This window comes from Erinaceus europaeus, unplaced genomic scaffold (genome assembly GCF_950295315.1).
Source record: "Erinaceus europaeus unplaced genomic scaffold, mEriEur2.1 scaffold_323, whole genome shotgun sequence".
Taxonomy (NCBI): domain Eukaryota; kingdom Metazoa; phylum Chordata; class Mammalia; order Eulipotyphla; family Erinaceidae; genus Erinaceus; species Erinaceus europaeus.
Window position 1 is genome coordinate 32,483 of NW_026647220.1, and position 25,457 is coordinate 57,939.

At 64.1% G+C, this 25,457-nt stretch overlaps 1 protein-coding gene across 7 annotated transcripts in view; it reads right to left on the reverse strand.

The window, feature by feature from the left end:
• Window positions 1-8,904: 8,904 nt before the first annotated feature.
• Window positions 8,905-25,457, reverse strand: part of ZNF236 (zinc finger protein 236) — a 44,382-nt gene continuing 27,829 nt past the window's right edge. For 6 of the 7 annotated variants that reach the window (XM_060183823.1, XM_060183825.1, XM_060183826.1 and 3 more), the window contains 17 exons: window positions 25,194-25,298; window positions 23,953-24,104; window positions 23,649-23,749; window positions 22,635-22,786; window positions 21,154-21,363; window positions 19,460-19,745; window positions 18,197-18,300; window positions 17,570-17,926; window positions 16,503-16,648; window positions 15,082-15,307; window positions 14,281-14,457; window positions 13,031-13,215; window positions 12,242-12,319; window positions 11,868-12,056; window positions 11,527-11,656; window positions 10,701-10,877; window positions 8,905-9,945 (listed from right to left, as the gene is read on the reverse strand). In XM_060183823.1, the coding sequence (XP_060039806.1) occupies window positions 9,812-9,945; window positions 10,701-10,877; window positions 11,527-11,656; window positions 11,868-12,056; window positions 12,242-12,319; window positions 13,031-13,215; window positions 14,281-14,457; window positions 15,082-15,307; window positions 16,503-16,648; window positions 17,570-17,926; window positions 18,197-18,300; window positions 19,460-19,745; window positions 21,154-21,363; window positions 22,635-22,786; window positions 23,649-23,749; window positions 23,953-24,104; window positions 25,194-25,298 (2,909 nt within the window). In that variant the 3' untranslated portion in view covers window positions 8,905-9,811. The remainder of the gene's footprint in view (window positions 9,946-10,700; window positions 10,878-11,526; window positions 11,657-11,867; window positions 12,057-12,241; window positions 12,320-13,030; window positions 13,216-14,280; window positions 14,458-15,081; window positions 15,308-16,502; window positions 16,649-17,569; window positions 17,927-18,196; window positions 18,301-19,459; window positions 19,746-21,153; window positions 21,364-22,634; window positions 22,787-23,648; window positions 23,750-23,952; window positions 24,105-25,193; window positions 25,299-25,457) is intronic. The other variant, XM_060183824.1, reaches the window with a different exon arrangement.

Sequence of the window (25,457 nt, forward strand, 5' to 3'; positions counted from 1 at the left end):
CTAGCGTGGGCTGACTGCCCCCCAGCCCCAGAGCTGTGTGCCCCTCCTGCCAAAGCCCCCCGGCCCCCAGGTGAGGACAGGGGTCCTCTGGTGGCCTGCGTGACGCCCCCCGTCCCTGCTAATCCTGCCCCCCACAGCCTCATGGGGACCCCATTAATGCAGGGCCACAGGGCTAGCTACCACAGAAACAAAGCCCCCACCCCGCTCCCCTGCATCCCCGCCCGCTGTGGGCCAGGGGACAGTGACCCCCCAGTGGCGGTGACAGCCAAAGGGGCTCTGCAGAAGTGACCTTGTTCTTGAACACAGACTCGACAATAAATGTTCAGTGGTGACGTCTGGTGTCTCTTTGCACGCCGCTGCCCTGGGCAGACTGCGTCAGTGGCCATAAGGGAGGATGGGGGGCCCAGCTGGGGGTCTCCACGGCGGCGGCCAGGTCACGGAGGCCCGGGGACACAGGCTGGAGGGCTTCCAGGAACTCTGCAGTGTCTCTGAGAGACCCCGGGGCCAGGGCACAACTCACCGGGTCGGGGAGGCACTGCTGCACTGGCAGCGGGGTTCTGGGGCTGACTCTGTGCTGTAACCGGGGCAGACCCACCACAGAGGTGTCTCCCCGTCTCTGTGTCTCTGCCTCTGAGTGAAATGGAAGAAGTGCCTGAGCAGTGGAATTCACCCACTCGAGTCCCCAGAGCCTCAAACACCCAGACTGACAGTCTGGGGCCTGGGCGAGGCCCATAGGGACCCCCACACACACTTATTCTTTAGTTTGTGTCCTATGGTGCAACAAAGGGGGAGAGACCCCACAGCCCTGCCCACCCTCCATGGGCTCCCTGGGTGCTGTGCAGGGTGCTGAGAGAGGAGAGACCCCACAGCCCTGCCCACCCTCCATGGGGCTACCTGGGTGCTGTGCAGGGTGCTGAGAGAGGAGACACCCCACAGCCCTGCCCACCCTCCATGGGCTCCCTGGGTGCTGTGCAGGGTGCTGAGAGAGGAGACACCCCACAGCCCTGCCCACCCTCCATGGGCTCCCTGGGTTATGTGCAGGGTGCTGAGAGAGGAGACACCCCACAGCCCTGCCCACCCTCCATGGACTCCCTGGGTGCTGTGCAGGGTGCTGAGAGAGGAGACACCCCACAGCCCTGCCCACCCTCCATGGGCTCCCTGGGTGCTGTGCCTGGTGCTGAGAGAGGAGAGACCCCACAGCCCTGCCCACCCTCCATGGGCTCCCTGGGTGCTGTGCAGGGTGCTGAGAGAGGAGACACCCCACAGCCCTGCCCACCCTCCATGGGCTCCCTGGGTGCTGTGCCTGGTGCTGAGAGAGGAGAGACCCCACAGCCCTGCCCACCCTCCATGGGCTCCCTGGGTGCTGTGCAGGGTGCTGAGAGAGGAGACACCCCACAGCCCTGCCCACCCTCCATGGGCTCCCTGGGTGCTGTGCAGGGTGCTGAGAGAGGAGACACCCCACAGCCCTGCCCACCCTCCATGGGCTCCCTGGGTGCTGTGCCTGGTGCTGAGAGAGGAGAGACCCCACAGCCCTGCCCACCCTCCATGGGCTCCCTGGGTGCTGTGCAGGTTGCTGAGAGAGGAGACACCCCACAGCCCTGCCCACCCTCCATGGGCTCCCTGGGTGCTGTGCAGGGTGCTGAGAGAGGAGAGACCCCACAGCCCTGCCCACCCTCCATGGGCTCCCTGGGTGCTGTGCAGGGTGCTGAGAGAGGAGAGACCCCTGCATAACACTCAGATTCCTGGACCAGGAACACTGGAAGGTTCTGGAAAGCTGGGGCACTACCACATATCTTGAGGGCATGGTTTTGGGGACCTGGTGATTCCTGTGCTCCAAGCTCAGAGGGTCACAGACCTACCAAAGTCACATCACAGGGAAGTGGCCCCCAGGCCCGGGGAGGTGGCCCAGAGCTCAGCACTGGCAGCCTGACCCCAGGTGCTGAGCTGAGCTGTACTCTGCCCTCTGTCTCCAATGATCTAAAACTTTGAGGGTGCTTAAGAGAGAGCCCACAGTGCAGGGTGTGAGTTTCCCTCACGGAGCCCAGGCTTCGAGCCCCAGCAGCATGTGAGAGCACCTTGCATAGCACTCTGGGAGGTGGTGTGGCACTGTGCTCTCCCGACTGTCTCTGAAATAGAGTGGGAAGGGCCAGCTGGCAGGCTGGGGCAGGCGCTGGGCAGCCCCTGGGTGCAGGAAGGCGCCAGTCCGCTAGCACCTGGGCATGAGAGGCCCAGCCAGCCTGGACAGTGCCAGTGGGGACAGACAGTCTCCATCCTGCAGCCCGAGGGGCCGACTGCGGGCTGTGACCCCCACTAAGCCCAGGGGAAGGCAGGGCCATGCGGGCAGGAATAGCAGACCCCATTTTATCATTAGCCTATGGGGAGGGGGGTGGCACACCTGATTAAGCACATGCTACCAAGCACAAGGACCAGGGTTCAAGCCCCTGCTCCCCATCTGCAGGGAGAAAGCTTCACAAGTGGTGAAGCAGGGCTGCAGATGTCTCTCTGACACTCTCCCTCTCCCCTGCCTTTCTCAATTCCAAGTTCTCTCCATCCTGTCAAATAAAATAGAGGAGAAAATGAGAGTGGCCACCAGGAGCAGTGGATTCATAAGCCAGGCCCCAGTGGTAACCCTGGAGGCAATTAAAAAAAATAAAAAGGAATAATGCAAGCTATTATCCTATTATCCTGTGGGGGCCACACAGGTGTCCATTGTGTTGTTCCTGGTCGAGACGACCAGTGGCAGTGGAGAGAGGGATCTGCTAGAGGTCTAGGTCCATCATGTCTGTGTGGGAATCCCTGACCAGGGCCCCAGGTGATGGGGTGGCCTGCTAGTGACTAAAGAGTCATCGTTAAAGTGTGCCGCTCTCTTGTCCTTACCCAGCTTTTGCAGTCCTTACTTTGACGCGGTGAGCTTTGGAGTGATTGGGGAACAAGAAATAGGAAGTGGGTGAGGAGTGTATCTAGGTCTAAGTGGAAACTATTTTATTCGGTACTTTCAGGTGTCTTTTATGTCTTTCTACTTGCTTGCTGCATTTATTGACTCACTGCAGACTGGTGTGTGCGTGTGCGAGTGCGAGTGTGTGTGTGTGTGTGAGTGTGTGTGTGAGTGTGTGTGTGTCTTTGTGTGTGTGTGAGTGTGTGTTGTATGTGTGTGAGTGTTGTGTGTGTGTGTATGTTGTGTGTGTGTGAGTGTTGTGTGTGTGTGTATGTTGTGTGTGTGTGAGTGTGTGTGTGTTTGTGTGTGTGTGTGTGTGTGTGAGTGTGTGTGTGAGTGTGTGTGTGAGTGTGTGTACTGTTGCTTTCAGGTACAATTTGCCCTCATTTATGGACATGTGCACATCTGCCCTGTCTCATGAAACCTGGTATATATCTAGGTTTGGGGCCTTTGTTACGGAGTGAACCACTCGAAATGGAATTAAGGGGTCCTGTGAGCTAGGAGAGGTCTCACCAGAGTAATGAGGCTGAAGGGCTGACACTCCATGGCGGTAGAGACTGTCCCATCCTCTGAAGGAAGGCTGGATAACAGACTCTATCTACCACCTGAGGACGATGGGTCCTGAAATTGGTGTAACTTGAAACGTTCCTCCTCGCGACCACAGAACACGAGCCCAGCCCTACAGGGACGCAGAGGCCACACAGGCTCCTGTGGTGAATAGGGGCCCAGATCACATCAGTGGGGCTTACAGTCAACAATATTTATGCACTTTATCTGTATTAGGGAGCTACTCTCTTCTCTGATGCAGCTTTCTGGCCCTTTTTTCAGCCATGACATCATCTCCACAGACAATAACTTGGATCCACCTGCATATCAGATGTCAGGCTCAGGGAAAAACTAGTGACGTTATGGGCCCTTTGGAATAGACCTAAAATAGACCTACGAGCTTTTTCCAAGAGACCCCAACTCTTCACCTGCACTACTCCAGCCTTTAGGTTCATGATTACTCAACAATTTGTTCTGCTTTATATCTTAACTTTTTTAGCCACCAGGTTCCAGATGCTACCATGATGCCAATGGAACCTCCCCAGACAAACAACCCCGCCAATGTGTCCTGGAGCCCCACCTCCCCAGATCCCCGCCCCACTAGGGAAAGAGAGAGGCAGGCTGGGAGTGTGGATCCACCTGTCAACACCCATGTTCAGCAGGGAAGCAATGACAGAAGCCAGACCTTCCACCTTCTGCATCCCACAGTGACCCTGGGTCCATACTCCCAGAGGGATAAAAAGTAGGAAAGCTGGGGGTCGGGCAGTAGCGCAGCGGGTTAAGCGCACATGGTGCAAAGCACAAGGACCAGCCTGAGGATCCCAGTTCGAGCCCCCGGCTCCCCACCTGCAGGGGAGTCGCTTCCCAGGCAGTGAAGCAGGTCTGCAGGTGTCTGTCTTTCTCTCCCCCTCTCTGTCTTCCCCTCCTCTCTCCATGTCTCTCTGTCCTATCCAACAATGATATCAATAACAACAATAACTACAACAATAAAACAAGGGTAACAAAAGGGAATAAATAAATATTAAAAAAAGAACAGGAAAGCTGTCAGGGGAGGGGATGGGATACGGAGTTCTGGTGGTGGGAACTGTGTGGAGTTGTAGCCCTCTCATCCTATGGTCTTGTGTTTCCATTTTATAAATAAAAATTTTTAAACAATGTCTCTATCCCCCTTTCTGTCTCAATTTCTTTGTCATATCAAGTAAAATAAAGTTTAAAAAAAAAAGAAAAAATGAAAGAAGAAATAGAGAGAAAGGAAAGAATGGAGAGAGAAAGAGTGAGGGATTGAAAGACTATTTAGGGAGTCGGGTGGCAGCGTGGCGGGGTAAGCGCACGTGGCGCAAAGCACATGGACCGGCATAAGGATCCCGGTTCGAGCCCCCGGCTCCCCACCTGCAGGGGAGTCGCTTCCCAGGCGGTGAAGCAGGTCTGCAGGTGTCTGTCTGTCTCTCCCCCTTTCTGTCTCCCCATCTCTCTCCGTTTTTCTCTGTCCTACCCAACAACAACTACAGAAAAAAACAAGGGCAACAAAAGGGAATAAATATATTTTTTAAAAAAAATTAAACCTCATTTTTAAAAAAGGATTATTTAAGCTGGTTTTGTGGGAACCGCTTTCCCTCCCCCAGGTCCAGGTCCAGGCCCTTCTCTCTCTCCCTATCTATTTCTCTATCTATCTATCTCTATATCTATATCTCTCTCCCTCTATTTATCTATCTCTATCTCTCTCTCTCTCCCTCTCCCTCTCTCTCCCTCTCTTTCTCTCTCTATCTGGTTTCTTGGGATGCACCAGCTTCGAAGCTGACGGCTGGAGAACAGGCTTGAGAGACAAACTACCTCAGCAGGCCGTCTCCTCTCCCACTGGCTGTGACTGGGCTGCAAGTCTCAGCTAAGACCTCAGTCAGCCTGCCACCTGTGCTTCCAGGGAGCTGGCAAAGCCCGTGGTCACTACTCTAGTGCCCACCTTTGTTTACTCCAGTCAGCCAGGCCCAGCCCCTCCGCAGGCCCCTCCCAGGAGCCCAAACTCCAGGCCACCTCCCAGGGTGGGCAGAGGGTCCCGTGGGCCGGGCAGCACGGCCCCCAGGTCCAGGGAGCAGCCGAGGTGAGCCCTGCCCTCAGAGCCACCCATGGGCGAGTCTACAAACAGAACCGGGCCTCGAGGTGGTGATGGGGCGGGGGGAGGGGGGGTCCAGGACAGATGGACGGGGGACCTGAGGCCAGGAGTGCGTGCCCTCACACCCGGTGCGTCTCAGCAACAGCTCTCACCCCCGGGAGAGGGGCATCTTGGGAGACTCATCTTGAACTGCTGGCCGGGCAGTGACGAGCAGGGCACAGAGCCCAGGACGTCTCGCAGGACGGCCCCTCTGCATGTCAGCATGCACATGGCCTGCACACCGTGATGTCTAAGCGCAGCCCTGGATTCAAAGGCAGGGGACTCGCACTCCTGCGGGCCCAGGCTCCATGCCTGGCCAAGAGCCGAGCTGTCTCTGGTTCCAGGGAAGGAGGGAGGGAGAGAGGGAGGAGGGAGGATGCCTGCTGAGGGCACATGATACAGTGCACAAAGGCCCAGGTTCAAGCCCCACTGCCCACCTGCAAGGAGGAAGCTTCACACGCAGTGAAGCAGGGCTGCAGGTGTCTGTCTCTCCCTATGCTCTCAACTTCTGTCTCTATCCAACAAATAAATATTTTTTTAAAAAGGAAGAGAAGGAGGGAGGAAGGGAGAGTCTGGGTAGTGGAGCAGCTGCCCAGGGTCTGCAGTGATACAAGGGCAGCCTGAGATCCAGCCCCCGTCTCCCAGGCTCCCAGAGCGCACCTGCCATGATGGCGTCCAGACACCTGCGGACGGGTGCGCAGTGAAGCTCCTAACTCCCTCGCCTGAGTGCTGGCGTCTCCTGAGGAGCGTGTCCCGACTTCCCCGTGCGTGTACAATGTGGTCTATGCCTGCGTGCTGTGACACTCAACTTCCTGGTGTGTGCAGACCTGAAAAACACCTCTTGCTTGGAGAAGGGACTCCGCCCCAGTGCTGGGGGGACGCAGACGGGGGCAGCCCTCTGGAAGACTGCATGGACAGTCCTCAAACAAGTAAACACGGAGTCACCTTACAACCCGGCAAGGCCACTCTCGGCACTTAGCCAGTGGACACTCAGACTCTCGCTAGAAGGGACACTGCCCCCCGTGTCCACAGCCGCTCTGTCCACAGCAGCCCGAGAGGGGACGCAGCCCAGACGCCACCCACAGATGACGGGATGGAGGAGTCACGGGATCCAGACTCCGTGGAATACTACTCTGCCGTCAAAACAGATGAGAGTGTGTCCTTGGGGACAAGACGGATGGAAATGGAGGTGATGCTGCTTAGGGACATAAGTAAAGATGAAAGACGGCTGCCAGACGGTTTCACTCACATGTGTTATCTAGAGAGCTGACACACAGGAACTTGCCAGAAAAACAAAAAAAATCCAAACAAACCGGAAGCCAACTAAGTCTGTGAGCCTGCGGGAAGCTGCCGGCTCTCTGGGGGGAGGGTGGGGACGGGAGCTGTGGTGGGCTGTGTGTGGAGCTGGACCCTGTCGGCTCGCAGTCTCGTCCCCACTGGTAGCAGCAAATGAAAAAGGTTGAAGCCATTAAAATGGAGCCCGTCTGGAGGCTCCTCTGCTGTGCTGCAGTGCGGGCTCCTGCAGGTGCCGCTGGGCTTCTGGCTGGGGCCGCACTCGTGGCTGCGCCTTGCGGGACGTCCCGTGTCCGTCTCCAGGCTTCTACCGGCGAGGGGCCTGGACTGAATCTCTCTGCCCGAGGGTCCCGGCCTCACTGTCACTTTCTTTGCCTCACTGCTCAGCAGAGGTGAGGGCAGAGGAGCAGGGCGCACCTTGGACTAGCTTTCTTCTCTCCCTGCTCTGATGGGAACAGGATGGACTTTAAATTTCTGGGCCAAAAGATACGCAAAAACTGGCCATGAAGAGAGCAGAAAACCAACAAAGCAAAACCCAGAACCTCTCTGTCTTGCGTGTTCTCTTTAAGGGTGTGTGGCGCTCATCAGTCTGTGTGAGGGCCACAGGGTGACAAAGTGTGTCTTTGTGACTTCTTCTGCAAAAAGAGTCCAAGGGCAGGAAGAAGCCAACTCCATGAAAAGAAGAAGGAGACAGGATAGAGAGGGAGGGAGAAAGAAGGTGAGAGAGAAGAAAGGAAAACCCAGACGGAGGGGAGCTAGAGAAGGGGAAAGACAGAGTGGCCCGTGCTGCATGTTTCATATTGGTTTGGTCTCCTTCCCCCGCCTCTGCGAGAAACTGGCTTGGCCCTTGCTGGTTTCGCGGGCGCCCTTCTCCCCACCCCCGGAACCCCGACAGAGTGCCAGAGCTCTTGGCGGGCCGCGTGAGGAGATGGAGGACAGATCTGTGTGCTGATGAGTAGCAGGGTCTCTCTCTCTGCCGCCAGAGCAGAAAGACAGGAGAGCACACGTTTGCCCGCTCGTGAATAAAGCTTCTCTGCCCAGCCGCGCGTCTCTGGTCGTCTCTGTCTACCGCCGCGAAGCTAGCCCAGCCTGCTGGAGCCCCGGACATTAACGGCAGGCCCGCAGCCCTGCTCCACCAATCCTGAAGCCTCCCCCTTAGGGGGGAGCGGCGGGGGCTCCAACCCGGATCCCTGCACTTCATACTAAGTGCGCTTAGCCGAGTGCAGCACTGCCCGCCCCAGTCTTGCACTAGACACTGAAAAGGGAGGCCCCAGGGTCGCGGCTCCTGACGTCACACACTCCTTATCGCCACTCCAAGCAAAGACGCCGCGATGAGATATCTCTCCCTGGTTGGGGGAGTCGGGACGACCCTGCGGGGTGGGGTGGGGTGGGGTGGGGGGCTGCCCCCGGTAGCCTTGGGGACCCCTGCCTGCCAGGAGAGCTGAGAAGCAACAGCTCTTCTAAGGAGGTTGTGACAAGTGGCTGAAAAGGACGCATGGGAGTGGGCATTGGCCTGTGAACGGGACAGAGCGACAGAGGGACAGAGGGACAGAGGGACGGAGGGACGGAGGGACGGAGGGACAGAGGGATGGCTTTCTGTTTCATCCACCAGAAGAGCAGGTTTCACTCTCCCAGTCTGGGGTGGGGGGGTGGCAGGGAGGCTTTGACCCCTTTGAGATGCTGACCCCAGATGCGCTGAGTTCTAAAACCAAAATAAATAATCTATTGAGAGCAAAAAAAGAAAAATGTCAAGTTCTGGTCATTTCTACTTTAACAATATTTGTTCATTGAGATCAACCAACACTTCTAAAATATCTCAACACACAACAATAAAAGTGTTTTTTGTTTTTTTAAAAGAGAACCTTTCAAATCCATGCTCATCGCTGGTGCTACGGGCTGTCTGATGTGCTGACACGGACGGCCAAGGGGCCCATCCGCAGAGAAGGCTTCTGCTCCCTGAACAAACAGACGGTGCACAGAGCAGTTTGGAAAAAAGGGTGGTATTATTCAACAGTTTTCGGACTTAAATATTCTCACATAACAAAAGTCTGTGTATCACCACCAATGTTACTTATATATCATACAAATGCGAAAAGCTAACGACAACAGAATAAAAACAGAATCAGAAGATGCCCTTTCAAAGAAAATGATAATAGTAACAGTGAAACGTCCGTCCCCAGGGATCGGAAAGGACCCCGCAGGCTCTGTGCGTCCCAAGTCGGAAGGACGTGTGGAGTAAAAACGCCTCTTCCCAGGCCAGGGGGTAACAGGGACAGCCAAGGCAATTATTCTCCCAGGGAGGGGACCCCAGCTTCTGTGACGAGGGCATGCTGCCCGCTCCTGACTAAGGGTCAATACTGACGGTGGGGGGGGGGGCTCTATTTACAAGGTGACAGCAGGGCCGGGGGGGACCCTGTGTGGAGACTCCCCCAAAGAGAGGGAGGGGCTGTGGGAAGTGGGTGATGTCCATCTTTGGAATGCTGGGGGGGTGGCACCATGGATGAGGCCGCGGCTCCCTGAAGTGACGGTCCCCTGCTTGGGGGGGGGGCTTCCGCGGGGCGCTATGGCTTATGCTGGGGTGGCAGGGCCAACCCACTGGCCAGGGCACCCTGGGGCCTCAGGGGAGGGCTGGGCCCACCACCTCTCAGGGTCTGTGGGGGCATGTGGGGGGCCCGTGTTGAGGCCAGCTGTGACCTCTGCCCTCCACCACGACCGCTGGCCCCCCCATGCCCTGGGCAGGGCCCCGCTGCCTCCCAGGTCCGTGCTGGCACCCTGGGGTGGCCGGGTGGGTGCTGAGCTGGGTGCTCCTCTGAGGCTCTGAGATGGGGGTTCCATGGATGCCCAGGGTGCCATGCCTGGGGCCCCCAGGCCGGCTGGTCTCAGGTCCGGGGTCAGAACACACTGGCGAGGGCCTGCCAGTCCCCAGCTGCCTCCCGGACCACCTCCTCCAGCTGCTGCAGAGAGCGGCCCAGCTCCTCAGCCGGCTCAGGGGCGCAGTCAGCGGTCAGGGGCTCCGGGAGGCTCCCTGGGGGTGGGGGAACGGTCAGAAGGCAGGGGCTCTGGGAGGCTCCCTGGGGGTAGGGGGGACGGTCAGCAGGCAGGGGCTCCGGGAGGCTCCCTGGGGGTGGGGGGGACAGTTAGTGGGCAGGGGCTCCGGGAGGCTCCCTGGGGGTGGGGGGACGGTCAGCGGGCAGGGGCTCCGGGAGGCTCCCTGGGGGTGGGGGGACGGTCAGAAGGCAGGGGCTCCGGGAGGCTCCCTGGGGGTGGGGGGACAGTCAGCGGGCAGGGGCTCCGGAGGCTCCCTGGGGGTGGGGGGACAGTCAGCGGGCAGGGGCTCTGGGAGGCTCCCTGGGGGTGGGGGGGACGGTCAGCGGGCAGGGGCTCCGGGAGGCTCCCTGGGGGTGGGGAACGGTCAGCGGGCAGGGGCTCCGGGAGGCTCCCTGGGGGTGGGGGGACAGTCAGAAGGCAGGGGCTCCAGGAGGCTCCCTGGGGGTGGGGGGACAGTCAGCAGGCAGGGGCTCCGGGAGGCTCCCTGGGAGGCGGGGCAGTAGTCAGGGCTCATGAGATGCTCTGGCTTGTAGAAGGTTGGGGACCCCTCTCTCTCTCTCTCACTGTTCTGCGCACAGGGGGTGGGTCTCTCTCTGGCTCATATTCAGAACCAAGGAGCCAGGTTCCGGGCATCCAGGGCAGCCAGTGAAGCTCACACGGCAAGCAGGGGACACCCGCAGGACGCTGCAGCCACACCGCCCGCCCGCCTGGCCGTCCCCGGCCTGTGCTCACCCGCGTGGCCGTGCGCGCGCTTCACGTGCAGCTTCATGTTGCTCTTCTGCGTGAAGCCCAGCGCGCAGTAGGCGCACCTGTGGGGCCGCTCGCCCGAGTGCTTCTTCATGTGCACCTGCAGTGCGCTCTTCTGGTTGAAGGCCTTCTCGCACAGGGCGCACTGGAAGGGCCGCTCGCCTGCGGGCGGGGGCGGGGCACACGCCCCGGGGGGTGAGGGGTGGCCACGCATCCCCCGTGGGGCCTCCCCCGTCCCGTCCCCAGCAGCCTTCCCGTCCCCCTCCGTCCCCTCCCGTCTAGCCCCGTCCCCTCCCGTCCTGACCTGTCCCGTCCCCTCCCCGTCCAGTACCCTCCCGTCCCCTCCGGTCCTGCCCTACCCCGTCCCCTCCCCGTCCAGTCCCCTCCTGTCCCCTCCCATCCTGCCCTGCCCCGTCCCCTCCCCGTCCAGTCCCCTCCCCGTCCAGTCCCCTCCCGTCCTGCCCTGCCCCGTCCCCTCCCCGTCCAGTTCCCTCCCGTCCTGCCCCGTCCCCTCCCTGTCCAGTCCCCTCCCGTCCTGCCCTGCCCCGTCCCCTCCCCGTCCAGTCCCCTCCCGTCCCCTCCCATCCTGCCCTGCTCCGTCCCCTCCCCATCCAGTCCCCTCCCGTCCTGCCCTGCCCCGTCCCCTCCCCGTCCAGTCCCCTCCCGTCCCCTCCCGTCCTGCCCTGCCCCGTCCCCTCCCCGTCCAGTCCCCTCCCGTCCCCTCCCATCCTGCCCCGTCCCCTCCCCGTCCAGTCCCATCCCGTCCCCTCCCGTCCTGACCTGTCCCACCCCGCCCCACCGTCGTCCTCACCCGTGTGGATGCGGCCGTGACGCTCCAGCTGGCTGGGCTTGGCGAAGGCCTTCTCACAGGTGTTGCACTTGAACACACGGGGCTTCTGGGAGCTGAGGGATGGCCCGGCCTGGTGAGTCTGCATGTGCTCCTGGGGGAGATGGGGGATGTGGGGGCAGTCAGGTGGGGCCGCGGCAGGAGGCTCTGAGAGGCTCCCTCAGCCAGTGCTGGTCCCATCCAGGTGCCCGGGGGACCCAGAGGAGGGGACGGGATCCCTGAGCCTTGTCCCTGGCCCCCTCGCGGTCCCATCCCCCCACCATGGTTCCTGTCCCCCGGGTCCCCGGGTCCCCGGCTCCCCGCACCTTGAGGTGTGTGGCGCGCTTGAAGGCCTTGCGGCAGAGCCCACACACGTGGCTGCGCTGGCCCCCATGCGCCTCTCTGCGGTGCTGCTGCAGCTGGGCTGCCGAGGCCAGCTGGCGCCCACACTCCCCGCAGGGGTGCGGCCGACCCTCCTTGTCCCCTGAGCCCAGGCTGGCCCCCACGTCCGTGACCTGGGGGAGGGGAGACGGCTCAAGGCGGGGTAGGCCTGGGGTGCCCGGGAACCCCACCCACCTGGTAGGCTCCCTCCCCACACCCCAGCCTGGGCCCTGGGCCCCCGAGAGTGGGGACAGGACCCCACCTGGCAGGCAGCCTCCTCACAGGCTGTGGCCGAGGCCTGTGCCGTCGTGTGACTCACCAGGATGACCTGGGGGGGCCCGGCGCCCCCCGTCCCGGAGAGCGAGGGGTCAGCGAGCAGGGCCGGGAACTGCTGGCCCTGAGGGGTGGTGGGGGCGAGGCAAGGCGGGGATGAGCCACGCGGCACCTGGCATGGCCGCAGACCCCCGGCTGCTACCTGCTGCCCCTGAGGACAGGGTCCCTGAGGCAGGAGCCCGGGCAGCAGGGGTGGCGAGGCATGGAGGGCAAGCTCTCTCTCACCCCACAGCCTGCTCGCGTGTCATGGCCGCAGGTGGGGAGGGGGACAGGGTGTGAGGAGATGTGCAGGGGTGACACACACCAGGCCTGAGGGGCTCCCAGACCCCACCTGGGCTTCCACCTCACTCTCCAGGGCATCTTCCTTGATGGGAGGGGCAGGGGGTAGAGAGAGGAAAAAGGGAGAAGGAGAAAAAGAGAGAAGGAAAAAAGTGAGAGGACAGAAGGAGAGAGAGAAAGGGAGAGGGAGAACAGAAAAGGGGAGAGGGAGGGGAAAGGGGAGTGAGAGAGGACAGAAAGGAAGGCGAGAAAGGAGAGAGAAGAAGAGAGACAGAGACAGAGAGAGACCGTGAGCGCAAGCACTCTGCCCGGCTCTGGCAGGAGGGGGTACTGGGCTTCTGGGCCGCACGGGCCTGGGCCTGGGCCGTGGGCCTGTGGGCAGCGCATGGCCTGGTGAACTACCACTCTGCCCGGGGTCATTGGTGCCAAGGCCGTGGGTCCTGGCTGCCTGCCGGGAGCCCTCCGCCTGGGGGACCCTGGGGTGGGGGGCACCCACCTGGGGGGTGATGTTGAGCGTGACGGTGTCCAGGCCCCCTGAGAGCAGGCCCTGCGTGTCGGCCAGGGTGAGGGTCACGCTAGCGTCCCCCGCCACGCCTGAGGACATCACCAGGTTCTGGGCAGACAGCGCCGTTGGGGACATGGGGGTTGAGGGCGGGAGGCTGCCGGCAGGGGTGCTGAGGTCTGGGGGAGACAGGGAGGCGGGGGGGGGGGGGGGGGGGAGGAGGGGGCTGGGCCGAGTCCCACACTCCAGGGAGAGGTTGGCCGCCCCCCCCCCCGCCCCCCCCCCCCATCACCCTGGTCTGGGGTTCCTGGGCTCCCCCTCCCTGCTCTGCCAGAGATGGAGCCGGGAGCTTCCCCTGGGCTCTCTCCCGGGGGGTGAGGGGCCTGGGCACACCGCTGCATCAGGAGAGCAGCCAGCCGAGGGCCGAGGGCACCAGGGCTGCCCGGAACCTGTCCTCACACAGATGCCTCCCGCCCTGGACACACACCTGGGCATGCTGAGCAGAGCCCCACACACAGATAAAGGCCCCTCCTGCAGCAGGGGGTGACGGGGTGGCCTGGACGGGTCAGCGTGGGCCAGTGATGGGGTGGCCTGCCTGACACTTCATATCACACCGGGTTTGAGTCCCCGCTCCCCACCCGCAGAGGGGAAGACTGGCAAGAGGTGAGGCGGGACTGCCTCCCTGTCCCCCTCCCCTCAGTCTTCCTGTCCTAGCTAATCAGATGAAAACTAAAAAGGAAGAGACCTCTGTGAGGATGGTGCTGAGGGAGGGTGTGAGGGTGGGGGAGCAGGGATCTGGGGGTAGCTGCCCCCCATCATGCAGCCTGCAAACTGCTACCAAGGCCCTGAACCCAGTGGGGCCGATGGGAGTGGGGGGTCTCAGCCCCAGCTGCCCAGGCCTCAGCCCCAGCACCACACGGGGGTACCACAGTGCCAGGGGAAGCTCTGCAAGGGTGGTGTCTCCCTCGGTCTGTCTGCCTGTCTGCCTGTCTGTCTGCAGCTCTGCCCGGAGTGGTGATGACATGGGCAGAGGCCCGGGCAGCGCAGGTCAAACAGGAAAGCTGGCCACGTGGCTGGCTGCGGCCTGAGGGAGGTCACCGGGTCCCCGCAGCCAGCGGGGGCCAGCAGCTCAGCGGCTGAGGGCTGGGCAGACAGGTGGATACTGTGGGTTTTTGGGTGCTGGCCGGCAGGCCCTGCTTCGCGGGAGGGGGCGTCACTGACCGCCGGGACTCCCGAGGACTCACCTGAGATGGTTAGTGTGATCTCCTGGGGGGACCCTGCTGGGGGGGCGGCCGCGGGCCCCGCCTGGGCCAGCACCTGGCTGAGGCTGGAGTCGTTGATGGTCAGCGTGATCTCAGGGGGGCCTCCAGGGGGGGACACCAGGCCCGGAGCCACCATGGTCTGCATGAGGTCCTGGGTCCCTGCGGGGAGGGGGTGTCAGTTCCTCCTCCCTCCTCCCCCCTCCTCCCTCTCTCCTTCTTCTCCCTCCTCTCCTCGCCCTCCCAGAAGTCCAGTACCCCTCCTGCCAGAGCCAGGCAGAGTGCTTGCACTCACGGTCTCTCTCTCCTCTCCTTTCTCTCCTTCCCTTTCTGTCCCTCTCTCACTCCCCTTTCCTCTCCCTCTCCCCTTTTTTGTTCTCTCTCTCCCTTTTTCTCTCTCTGTCCTCTCACTTCTCTCTCTCTGTCCCCCATCTGCGTCCCCCTCCTCCCTCTCCCTCCTCCGAACCCTTTATCTCTTTCCCTTCCTCCCCCTCCTCCCCCTTCCCTCTCCTCCTCTTCCTCTTCTCTGTGCTCCTGCTCCTCCTCTCCATGGAGCTGGGGCCTCAGGCCTGTGTGGCTTCATGGCCCTGGTGCCTTCTGCATTCAGAGGGGGACACAGAGCTGCAGAGCCTCCCCTGGCACTAGGGGGCTCTCGCCTGGCACCAGCTCGGTCTCGGCCCGGGACCAGGCCGCACCTTCCGCCAGAACTAGTCTCCACAGAGCCCGGCCCCGGACGTCACCGGACAGCCTCCGGAACGAGCGTGGGGCGGCAGCAGGGGCCCTCACCACCGCTTGAGGTCAGCGCGGGGTCCGGCTCGGCCAGCGGGCTGATGGCCAGGTTGGCAGAGGACACGCTGGGCTGCAGGGCGAGGCCGGGGATGGGCTGCAGGACCACGCTGGCAGGGGTGGCGCTGTCGGCCGGTTGCAGGGGGGCCCCTGGGGTGGTCAGGCTGGACTCCCCGCTCAGCTGCTGGGCCAGGAGTCCACCCTGCTGCAGGAGGCTGGGGTCGATCTGTAGGGGATGGGGGCTGAGTGCCGGGGACAGGGACAGGGGGACACAGGTGGGGGACAGGGACAGGGAGACACAAATGGGGGACAGGAACAGGGGGACACAGATGTGGGACAGGGACGGGGGGACACAGATGTGGGACAGGGACAGGGACAGGGGGACACAGATGTGGGACCGGGATGAGGACACAGATGGGGACAGGAGGACACAGATGGGGGACAGGGACAGGGGGGACACAGATGTGGGACAGGGACAGGGGGACACAGATGTGGGACAGGGACAGGGGGACACAGATGAGGATAGGAGGACACAGATGGGGGACAGGGACAGGGGGACACAGATGGGGACAGGGACAGGGGGACACAGATGGGGACAGGGACACGGGGATACAGGTGGGGGGACAGGGATGAGGGAGACACATATGGGGACAGGGATGGAGGGACACAGATGGAGATCAGGGACAAGGACAGGGGACAGGGACCCAGAGGAATGGAGACCCTGAAGGGCAGGGACCCATGTGGACCAGGACCCCAGGAAATGGGGGCCCAGAGTACATGGATGTGGGTCTGGGTACAGGAACCAGGGGACAGGGACTCGGGACAAAGGACTGGGGAACTGTTGTGTCAGAGTGGCCCCTGGAGTCGGGTGGGAGAGGCAGCAAAGAGGCCAGGGACCCAGAGACCCAGAGACCAGAGACCCAGAGACACAGAGACACAGGGACCCAGAGACCCAGAGACCAGAGACCCAGAGACCCGAGACCAGAGACCCAGAGATCCAGAGACACAGGGACCCAGAGACCAGAGACCCAGAGACCAGAGACCCAGAGCCCCAGAGACACAGGGACCCAGAGCCCCAGAGCCCCAGAGCCCCAGAGCCCCAGAGACACAGGGACCCAGAGACCAGAGACCCAGAGACCCGAGACCAGAGACCCAGAGACCTGAGACCCAGAGACCAGAGACCCAGAGACACAGGGACCAGAGACCCAGAGACCAGAGATCCAGAGACCCAGAGACCTAGAGACCAGAGACCCAGAGGAACAATAAGGGAGGGTCGGGGTGGGGGGGTGGGGGGTGGAGGCTGGGGCAGGGGGGCAGGGGAGGGACGGGGCAGGGACAGGGGCAGGGACGGGGCGCTGGGGCGAGAGTGGATGGGCAGAGGTAGGGCAGGGGCAGGGCAGGGCAGGGCAGGGCAGGCGCACCTGTAAGGTGATGTTGCTGACGCTGGCCGTGTCCAGGCCCGAGAGCTGCACGTTGGGCCCCAGCAGGTTGGCGGCCAGCTGCACCTGGATGCCCTCGAGCGCGGCCAGGCTGCTGTCAGTCAGGGACACCGTCCAGTCCCCCCCGGCTGCGAGAGGGCGCGGTCAGGCCCCCCCCCCCCGTAACCGACGAGTGCGCCCGGGCACCTGTAGCTGGCCAGTGGACCCCCGGCCCCCCACCCGGTAGCCCGCAGCTCACTAGTGGACCCCCACCCTGCTGGCCAGTGAGCTCCAGCCCAACCCCCCTCAGCCAGTAGCTGACTGGGGACCCTCAGCTCCCCACCCTGTGGCCAGCAGCTGACCCCTGGGCCAAGCCTTCTATCCTCAGAAAGGCAGAGAGGCAGACAGGGAGAGATGAGACCCTCGCCCTGCACCCTCGGAGCTCCCAGGGCCGGGGACTGGGATGCGGACAGGGCTGTGGACAGGGATGGGGATGGGGATGGGGACAGGGCTGTGGACAGGGATGGGGATGGGATAGGGCTGGGGACAGGGATGGGGACAGGGCTGTGGACAGGGATGGGGATTGGATAGGGCTGGGGACTGGGATGGGGACAGGGCCAGTGACAGGGCCAGGGGACAGGGACGGGGACAGGGCCAGGGGACAGGGCCGGGGACAGGGCTGGGGACTGGGCCGGGGACAGGGCAGAGACAGGGCAGGGGACAGGGCCGGGGACAGGGCCGGGAACAGGGCCAGGGGACAGGGCCGGGGACTGGACAGGGGACAGGGCAGGGGACAGGGCTGGGACAGGGCCGGGGACAGGGATGGGGACAGGGCTGGGGACAGGGCCGAGGACAGGGCTGGGACTGGCTGAGAACTGGGCTGGGGACAGAGCTGGGGACTGAGCTGGGCACAGAGCTGTGTCAGGGCTGGGGACAGAGCTGGAATCAGGCTTGCGGACAGGGCCAGGAACAGGTTTGGGGACTGAGCTGAGGACAGGGCTGAGCATGTAGCTGGGGAGAGGGTGGGGACAGGGTGGGATCAAGCTGGGCACCAGGCCGGCCACACGCACCTGCCACGGAGGTGGGAATCAGGGCTTGGCCCACCAGCCCGGGCTGCAGCAGCGCCTGGTCCAGCGGGCCGGCCAGCACCGAGCCATTCATGATGAAGACGCCGGGGTCGGAGGGTGCGGGGGCCGCGGGGGGCGTTTCCGGGGGGCCGCGGGCGGCGGGGGGCCGGCGGGCCTTGCGGGGGTCGGGCTTGTAGTGCAGCTGCATGTGGGCCTTGCGGCGGCCGGAGGTGCGGAACCGCAGCTCACAGTGCGGGCACTTGAAGGGCTTGGCGCCCGTGTGCAGGCGCATGTGCACCTTCAGGCTGCCTTTGGTGGAGAAGGCGTTGCTGCACACGTGGCAGCTGAACAGCTTCTGGCCTGCGGGGACAGCGGCGTGGCGGCGTGGTGTCGGGGCGACAGGATGGGACCCCCGGGGGGACGGGCAGAATCAGGGCCGCGGGACCCCAGGCCTAGGGGCCATGGGGCGAGTCAAGAAAAGCCCCAGGGGAGACACCCCCAGGCGCCAGAAGGCCAGGAGGCCACAGGGGACAGCCACATGAGGGACACCCCCCCCCCAGGGCCCAGGAGTCACAGCAGGGACCAGGGAGGACACCCCGGATCTGTGTCCCGCCCCTGCGGCAGGCTCACCTGTGTGTGTCTTCACGTGGCAGTCGAGGGTGGACTTCACGGTGAAGCTCTTCCCACACTCCTCGCACTTATAGGGCTTCTCGCCAGTGTGGATCCTCACGTGCCTGCAGGGAGAGGGGCGCTCAGGCCCGGCCACGTCGCGGGGGGCAGCCCGTCAGGCTCACTTGGGGCCTGGCAGACGCATGCGGCTCGCACGGCCCTGGGCACCGAGACCCTGTCAGGTGGGGAGCCGGGGGCTCGAACCGGGATTCCTAGGCCGGTCCCTGTGCGCTTAACCCGCTGTGCTACCGCCCGACTCCCATAGGAGCAGTTTCAGGGCTACCAAGCCAACGCATTTATTCTCTGCGTCAGAGAGGAAAGGGGGAGACGGAGAGGGAGAGAGACAGAGAGACGCCTGCAGCCCAGCTCCACCACTCGAGAAGCTTTTCCCCTGCAGGTGGGGACCGGGGGCTCGAACCCGGGTCTTTGTGTGCTGTGACCTATCTGCTCAACCGGGTCCACCACCACCCGCCCCTCGTGCCGACTTAAATAAAGATGGAAAGAAGGGCCGGGCAGGCGCAGGAGAGCAGGTGACTCCCGGAGTCTCGTTTCTAAATGTTTCCGAAGGCAGAGATGGAGTCGGAGAAAGAGGGAGCGATGCCACGGCCCCGCATCAGCGTTCATGGAGGCTCCTGCCCGTGGTCTTCGCGCACGGTGCCAGCGCAGAGCCCGGGCCCACGGACAGCCAGGGAGGCCGAACCCTCCAGTGTCTCCCCCCCACCCCCCCGTGGGGCAGAGCAGTGCGACCAGGCGAGCTACGGCCGCAGCCCTCAGAACACTGGGCTGGCGAGACTGGGTGACGGGAGCCGCGCGGTGGCGCACCTGGTTAAGCGCACAGGGGTCTGGGTTCAAGCCCCAGGTCCCCATCTGCAAGGGGGGAAGCTTCACGAGCAGTGGAGTAGGGTTGCAGGTCTGTCTGTCTCTCTCTCTCCCCTATCAATTATTCTCTGTTCTGTCAAGTACAAATAAATAAGCAGGATGGTTGTGGCCTTGACTGCCCATGGGCTGCAGACTGGGCTGCAGGAGGGGCAGTGGTGGCTAGCAAGGGATGCCATCTCTGTGTCCCCCACCTCACCTCGCCAGGTCTTGGGCAGTGGCCGTCCCCCCCGTCCCCGCCCCCCGCCTCACCTCACCAGGCCTTGGGCAGTGGCCGTCCCTGTCCCCCGCCTCACCTCACCAGGTCGCTGGGCAGTGACCGTCCCCCTGTCCCCGTCCCCGCCTCACCTCACCAGGTCGCTGGGCTTCTTGAAGCTCTTGGGGCAGTAGGAGCAGCGGTTAGCGTACTTGGGCTCGGCCTCCAGCTCGGCCCGCGGGTCGCGGAGCTCGCTGACGCGGTCCCTCTCGGCCGCCGACTGCACCAGCACCTGCTCCGACACCGTGGCGCTCTCCCGCGGCCCGATGCGCGCCAGCCGCGCCGTCTCCTCGTCCGTGAAGGTGATGACCTCGGGGCGAGCCTTGCGGGGCCCTGCCCGCTCCGAGCCCTCCTCCTCCTCCTCCTCCACGCAGGCCTCTGGGGGGCGGGGGGCTCAGGGTCTGGGTCGGCTCCACCAGCGACAAGGCTGTGTGTGGGCTCACAGGGCCGCGGGGGTTCACTCTACTGGATTCTAACCTCGTTTAGTGTGTGCGTGTGGGGGCGAGGGAGAGAGAGAAGAAAGGAGAGGGGAGAGGAGAGAGAGGGAGAGAGAAGGAGAGGGGAGAGGGAGGGGGGAGACGGGAGAGGGGGAGAGAGAAGAAAGGAGAGGGGAGAGGAGACAGGGAGAGAGGGAGAGAGAAGGAGAGGGGAGAGGAGAGAGAGGAGACGGGGAGAGAGAGAGAGAGAAGGAGAGGGGAGAGGAGAGAGAGGAGACGGGGAGAGAGGGAGAGAGAAGAAAGGAGAGGGGAGAGGAGAGAGGAGACGGGGAGAGAGGGAGAGAGAAGGAGAGGGGAGAGGAGAGAGAGAAGACAGGGAGAGAGAGAGAGAGAAGAAAGGAGAGGGGAGAGGAGAGAGAGGGAGAGAGAAGAAAGGAGAGGGGAGAGAGAGGGGAGACGGGGGAGAGAGGGAGAAGAAAGGAGAGGGGAGAGGGAGGGAGGGGGGGAGACAGGAGAGAGGGAGAGAGAAGAAAGGAGAGTGGAAAGGGAGGGAGAGGGAAGAGAAGAAAGGAGGGGAGAGGGAGGAAGAGGGGGAGACGGGAGAGAGAAACAAAGGAAAGTGGAGAGGGAGGGACAGGGGGAGAGGGGAGAGAGGAGAGGGAGTGAGATGAGGAGGAGGAGAGGGTAGAGAGAAGGAGGGAGAGGGAGGAAGAGAGAGAGAAGAGAGAGGGAGAGGGGAGAGGGGAAGAGGGAGGAGAGGGAGGGAAGAGAGAGAGGGAGAGAAAGGGGGAGGAGAGAGGTGGGGGAAGGAGGGTGTCCTGGGTTTGCACTGCCGTCCCCTGGCTCCAGGCCAGCGCTTTTATTCTCTGTATCAGAGAGAGAAGACGCGAGGGCAGGGCAGGGCAGGGCAGGGACGGCAGCCTAATGGGCTGCGAGGCCTCAGGTTCAGTTCCCGGCAGCCCGTCAGCCAGAGCTGAGCAGTGACCAAACCGACTGCCTGAACTGAAAACCGCTTCTCACAGAAGCGGGAGCCGAGGCCCGAGGAGCGAGCGCCCCAGAAGGGGTCCCCCAAACAGCGGCAGCAGGGGACTGGGCGGCAGGCCAGGGAGGGCCCCACCACAGGACACGGGACGGGACGGGGAGCAGTCTGGACAGCAGGGTGGCCGCAGAACGGGGCGCGGGCAGCAGGAGGGAGGCTGTGGGCACCGACCTGCCACGGCCACCAGGCTGAGGGCACGGAAGGCGCCGGGCGCGCTGGGGGCTCGAGGAGGTGGCAGGAGGCCCAAAGGCTCTGAAGGGCGCCGGCGCCCGGCTGCCACTGGGGCGACCCCCTCGTCCCCTGGCCCTACCTGCGGCGGGAGCCCGTGCGGGGTCGGCGGGCGAGCACGGGGGCCGGTGGTGTCTCGTGTGCTTCTTGCAGTGCAGGCCGGAGCGGAAGGCCTGCTCGCAGGAAGGGCACTTGTAGGGCCGGAGGCTGACGTGGGCGGCCATGTGGCGAGTCAGGCTGCCGTTGGTGGTGAAGGCTGTGTTGCACACGCTGCAGCTGAAGGCCTTGACGCCTGACCCGGGACAGGGGCGGTCAACACGCACGGTACATGAGGGCCGGGGGGGTGTGTGCCAGGGCTCAGAGTGCTGCAGGGCATCAGGGTGCTGCAGGGGGTCAGGGTGCTGCAGGGGTCAGGGTGCTGCAGGGCATCAGGGCGCTGCAGGGGGTCAGGGCGCTGCAGGGGGTCAGGGCGCTGCAGGGGTCAGGGTGCTGCAGGGGGTCAGGGCGCTGCAGGGGGTGAGGGTGCTGCTGGGGGTCAGGGTGCTGCAGGGGTCAGGGTGCTGCAGGGGGTGAGGGTGCTGCAGGGGTGAGGGTGCTGCAGGGGTCAGGGCGCTGCAGGGGATTAGGGGGCTGCAGGGGTCAGGGGGCTGCAGGGGTCAGTGGGCTACAAAGGTCACGAAGACTCTGGGGGTCAGGTGTCAGTAGGGGGTCAGGGGGCTACAAGGGTAAGGAAGCGTCTTGGGGTCAGGGTGCTGCAGGGGTCAAGGTGCTGCAGGGGGTCAGGGCGCTGCAGGGGGTCCGGGCGCTGCAGGGGTCAGGGTGCTGCAGGGTGTCAGGGTGCGATGCAGGGTGTCAGGGCGCTGCAGGGGGTCAGGTTGCTGCAGGGGTCAGGGTGCTGCAGGGTGTCAGGGTGCGATGCAGGGCGTCAGGGTGCTGCAGGGGTCAGGGTGCTGCAGGGGGTCAGGGCGCTGCAAGGGTCAGGGTGCTGCAGGGGTCAGGGCGCTACAGGGGGTCAGGGTGCTGCAGAGGTCTGGGTGCTGCAGGGTGTCAGGGTGCTGCAGGGGTCAGGGTATTGCAGAGGGTCAGGGTGCTGCAGGGGTCAGGGTGCTGCAGGGTGTCAGGGTGCTGCAGGGGTCAGGGTGCTGCAGGGTGTCAGGGCGCTGCAGGGGTCAGGGCGCTGCAGGGTGTCAGGGTGCGATGCAGGGTGTCAGGGCGCTGCAGGGTGTCAGGGTGCGATGCAGGGTGTCAGGGTGCTGCAGGAGGTCAGGGTGCTGCAGGGGTCAGGGTGCGATGCAGGGTGTCAGGGTGCGATGCAGGGTGTCAGGGCGCTGCAGGGGGTCAGGGCGCTGCAGGGGTCAGGGTGTGTACGGGTCAGGGTGCAGATTTGATCTCGTGAGCTGTCTTTCAGTGGAAATGCTGAGGTGCTCTGTCTGTCCTTGCTGACAGTACCAACACCTGCACCAACTTTCCAGCACTCTCCTGAGGCCCTGCAGCTCTGTGCTGTCGGCCCCCTCACGGACCCCCACCCTGCCCCGCCCCGCCCCGCCCGGCACAGGGTCGCACCCGTGTGAGTCTTCTCGTGGGACTTGAGGACGCCAGAGGACACGAACCCGCGGCCGCACAGCTTGCATTTGTAGGGCTTCTCCCCGGTGTGCGAGCGCACGTGCTGCTTCAGGTGGCTGGACTTCTTGAAGCCCTTGCTGCAGTACTCACACCTGCGGGCACATGGCCACCGCCCCGTGAGCCCCTGCGCCATCTTCGAGGGCCCCGGAGCCGGGGGGAAGCTCCATGCCACGCTGCCTCTCTCCAAGAGGATGTGGGGCACCCAGGAGTGCCGGACATGTGGAGCTGCTCAGGGCCCTCCTCGCTCACACATGTGCACGCCCACATGGGCTCACTCACGTGCACGCACACGCCGACACGGGCTCACACACGTGCACGCACATGCCCGCACGGCTCACTCACATATGTGTGCTTGCGACCAGCTGCGGCACAGACTCGGTCACCCACACGCTCACACGCGTTCTCACGCGTGTGCAGACGCACACTCACACCGCGAGCGTGGGCCCGATTCCACGGCAAACCCACTTCGAGGAAAGCTGGACTGAGGCCCTGGCTGGGGCGCCGAGCCCGAGGGCACCGCCCGTTCTCTGCCACACCATGTGGCTCTGGGGACAGCCGACAGCAGGGAGCTTCCAGGACACACAGGGAGGCCGGGAGCGCGCGAGCCCCTCCTGCCTGAGGCTCTGGGAACCCACCGGTCAGAGCAGAGCAGGGGTTGGGGGTAGGGAGGGAGGGGCCTCCAGTGGGAGGGCGGGCAGGGCGTGAGGCGCAGGGCTGCAGACCGGACTTCCTCAGCCAGGCGACAGCGGCGCGGCATGAGGTGACGGGCTGGCACGGGAGCCGGTAAGGCCCGGGCTCTAGAGAGAGGCCGCCCGCGACAGCAGCCTCCGGGGAGGCTGGAGTCTCCTTGGGGGGCAGACGGGAGAGGGCGGGCTCTGGGGCGACCCCCGGCCTGGCCCCCCTTGCGCGCACACGGCAGCCGGATGCAAGGCCGCGGGGACAGCGGGGACCCACCTGTAGGAGCGCCGGCTCTGGTCCTCGGGGGTCTCCAGCAGGGCACCGCGGGGCTGTAGCTCCAAGCCGTCCGGGCCAGGCTCCGGGAGCAGCCGGGGGGCCTAGGGGAGAGGGCGGCAGGGTGGTCGGGGCAGAGCCCAGGGCGGGTTAACCCTGGCACCGCCCAGGGGGAGCCGGGGCACCGGGGGTGGCTCTGGGGCTGTGGGTCAGAGCGGCGGCCCGTGCCCGCGAGTCCCAGCTCCACAAGGAGAATCGGCCCGCAGCAGGGGCGCGGGGACAGGGACAGGGACAGCGGGATACTCACCACGCCCGGGGCGTCGGCGCCGGCCCCCGGGAGCAGGGCCTGTGGGTGGAAGCTGGCGGCCAGGGCCTGCGACTCGAGCGAACTGGACGCCTGCAGCTGCTGGACCGGCAGGAACTGAGGCTGCGCGCCCAGGCCGTCGGCCACGGAGAAGCCTGCGGGCGGGGTCCGTGAGCCTCGGGGACGCGGGCGGCAGACACGGGCACAAAGGGACACGGGCAGAGGGACCGGGACGGCAGACACGGGCACAGACAGAGGGACACGCGCAGAGGGACCGGGACGGCAGACACGGGCACAGACAGAGGGACACGGGCAGAGGGACCGGGACGGCAGACACGGGCACAGACAGAGGGACACGGGCAGAGGGACCGGACGGCAGACATGTGGGGCACAGACAGAGGGACATGAGCAGAGGGACCGGGACGGCAGACACGGGCACAGAGGGACACGGGTAGAGGGACCGGACGGCAGACATGGGCACAGACAGAGGGACACGGGCAGAGGGACTGGGACGGCAGACACGGGCACAGAGGGACACGGGTAGAGGCACCGGACGGCAGACATGGGCACAGACAGAGGGACACGGGCAGAGGGACCGGGACGGCAGACACGGGCACAGAGGGACACGGGTAGAGGGACCGGGCGGCAGACATGGGCACAGACAGAGGGACACGGGCAGAGGGACCGGGACGGCAGACACGGGCACAGAGGGACACGGGTAGAGGGACCGGACGGCAGACATGGGCACAGACAGAGGGACACGGGCAGAGGGACCGGGACGGCAGACACGGGCACAGAGGGACACGGGTAGAGGGACCGGACGGCAGACATGGGCACAGACAGAGGGACACGGGCAGAGGGACCGGACGGCAGACATGTGGGGCATGGGCGGGGAGGACAGAGACGGCACACGCCTCATGTGGACAGAGGGGACGGGGACAGACACACACTGCACAGGGGACAGGGACAGAGACACCATAGAGGAGACAGGGACAGACAGAGACACTGCAGAGAGGAGACAGAGATAAGGACACACTGCAGAGGAGAGACAGAGACACTGCAGAGATAAGAGAGACAGAGACACCGCAGAGAGGACAGAGAGTCACACTGAAGAGGAGATAGGGACAGAGACACTGCAGAGGGGACAAGGACAGAGAGACACTGCAGAGAGGAGACACACACTGCAGAGGGGACAGAGACAGAGACAGACACTCGGAGCATCTCAACACCAGGGAGCCGCCGACCTTGGGACAGCACTGAGGGCTCAAAGGCGGGGGCCGCGGGGGGCGGCTCTGCAAAGGGCTCTTCCGCCCGCTCCTGTGGGGGGTCCTGGGGGGCCACGAACCTGTCTGGGGGGTGAGGGGTGGGTGGCTGCGGCCGGGGCTCACGGGCAGCCCGGGGCCAGAAACGGGGAGTCGGGCGGCCAGGCCCCGCAGCCCTGCCCTTCAGGGGGTGGCAGGGACCGGCCTGGAGCAGGGGGTCCTGGTTCCCCGGAGCAGAGCTGAGGC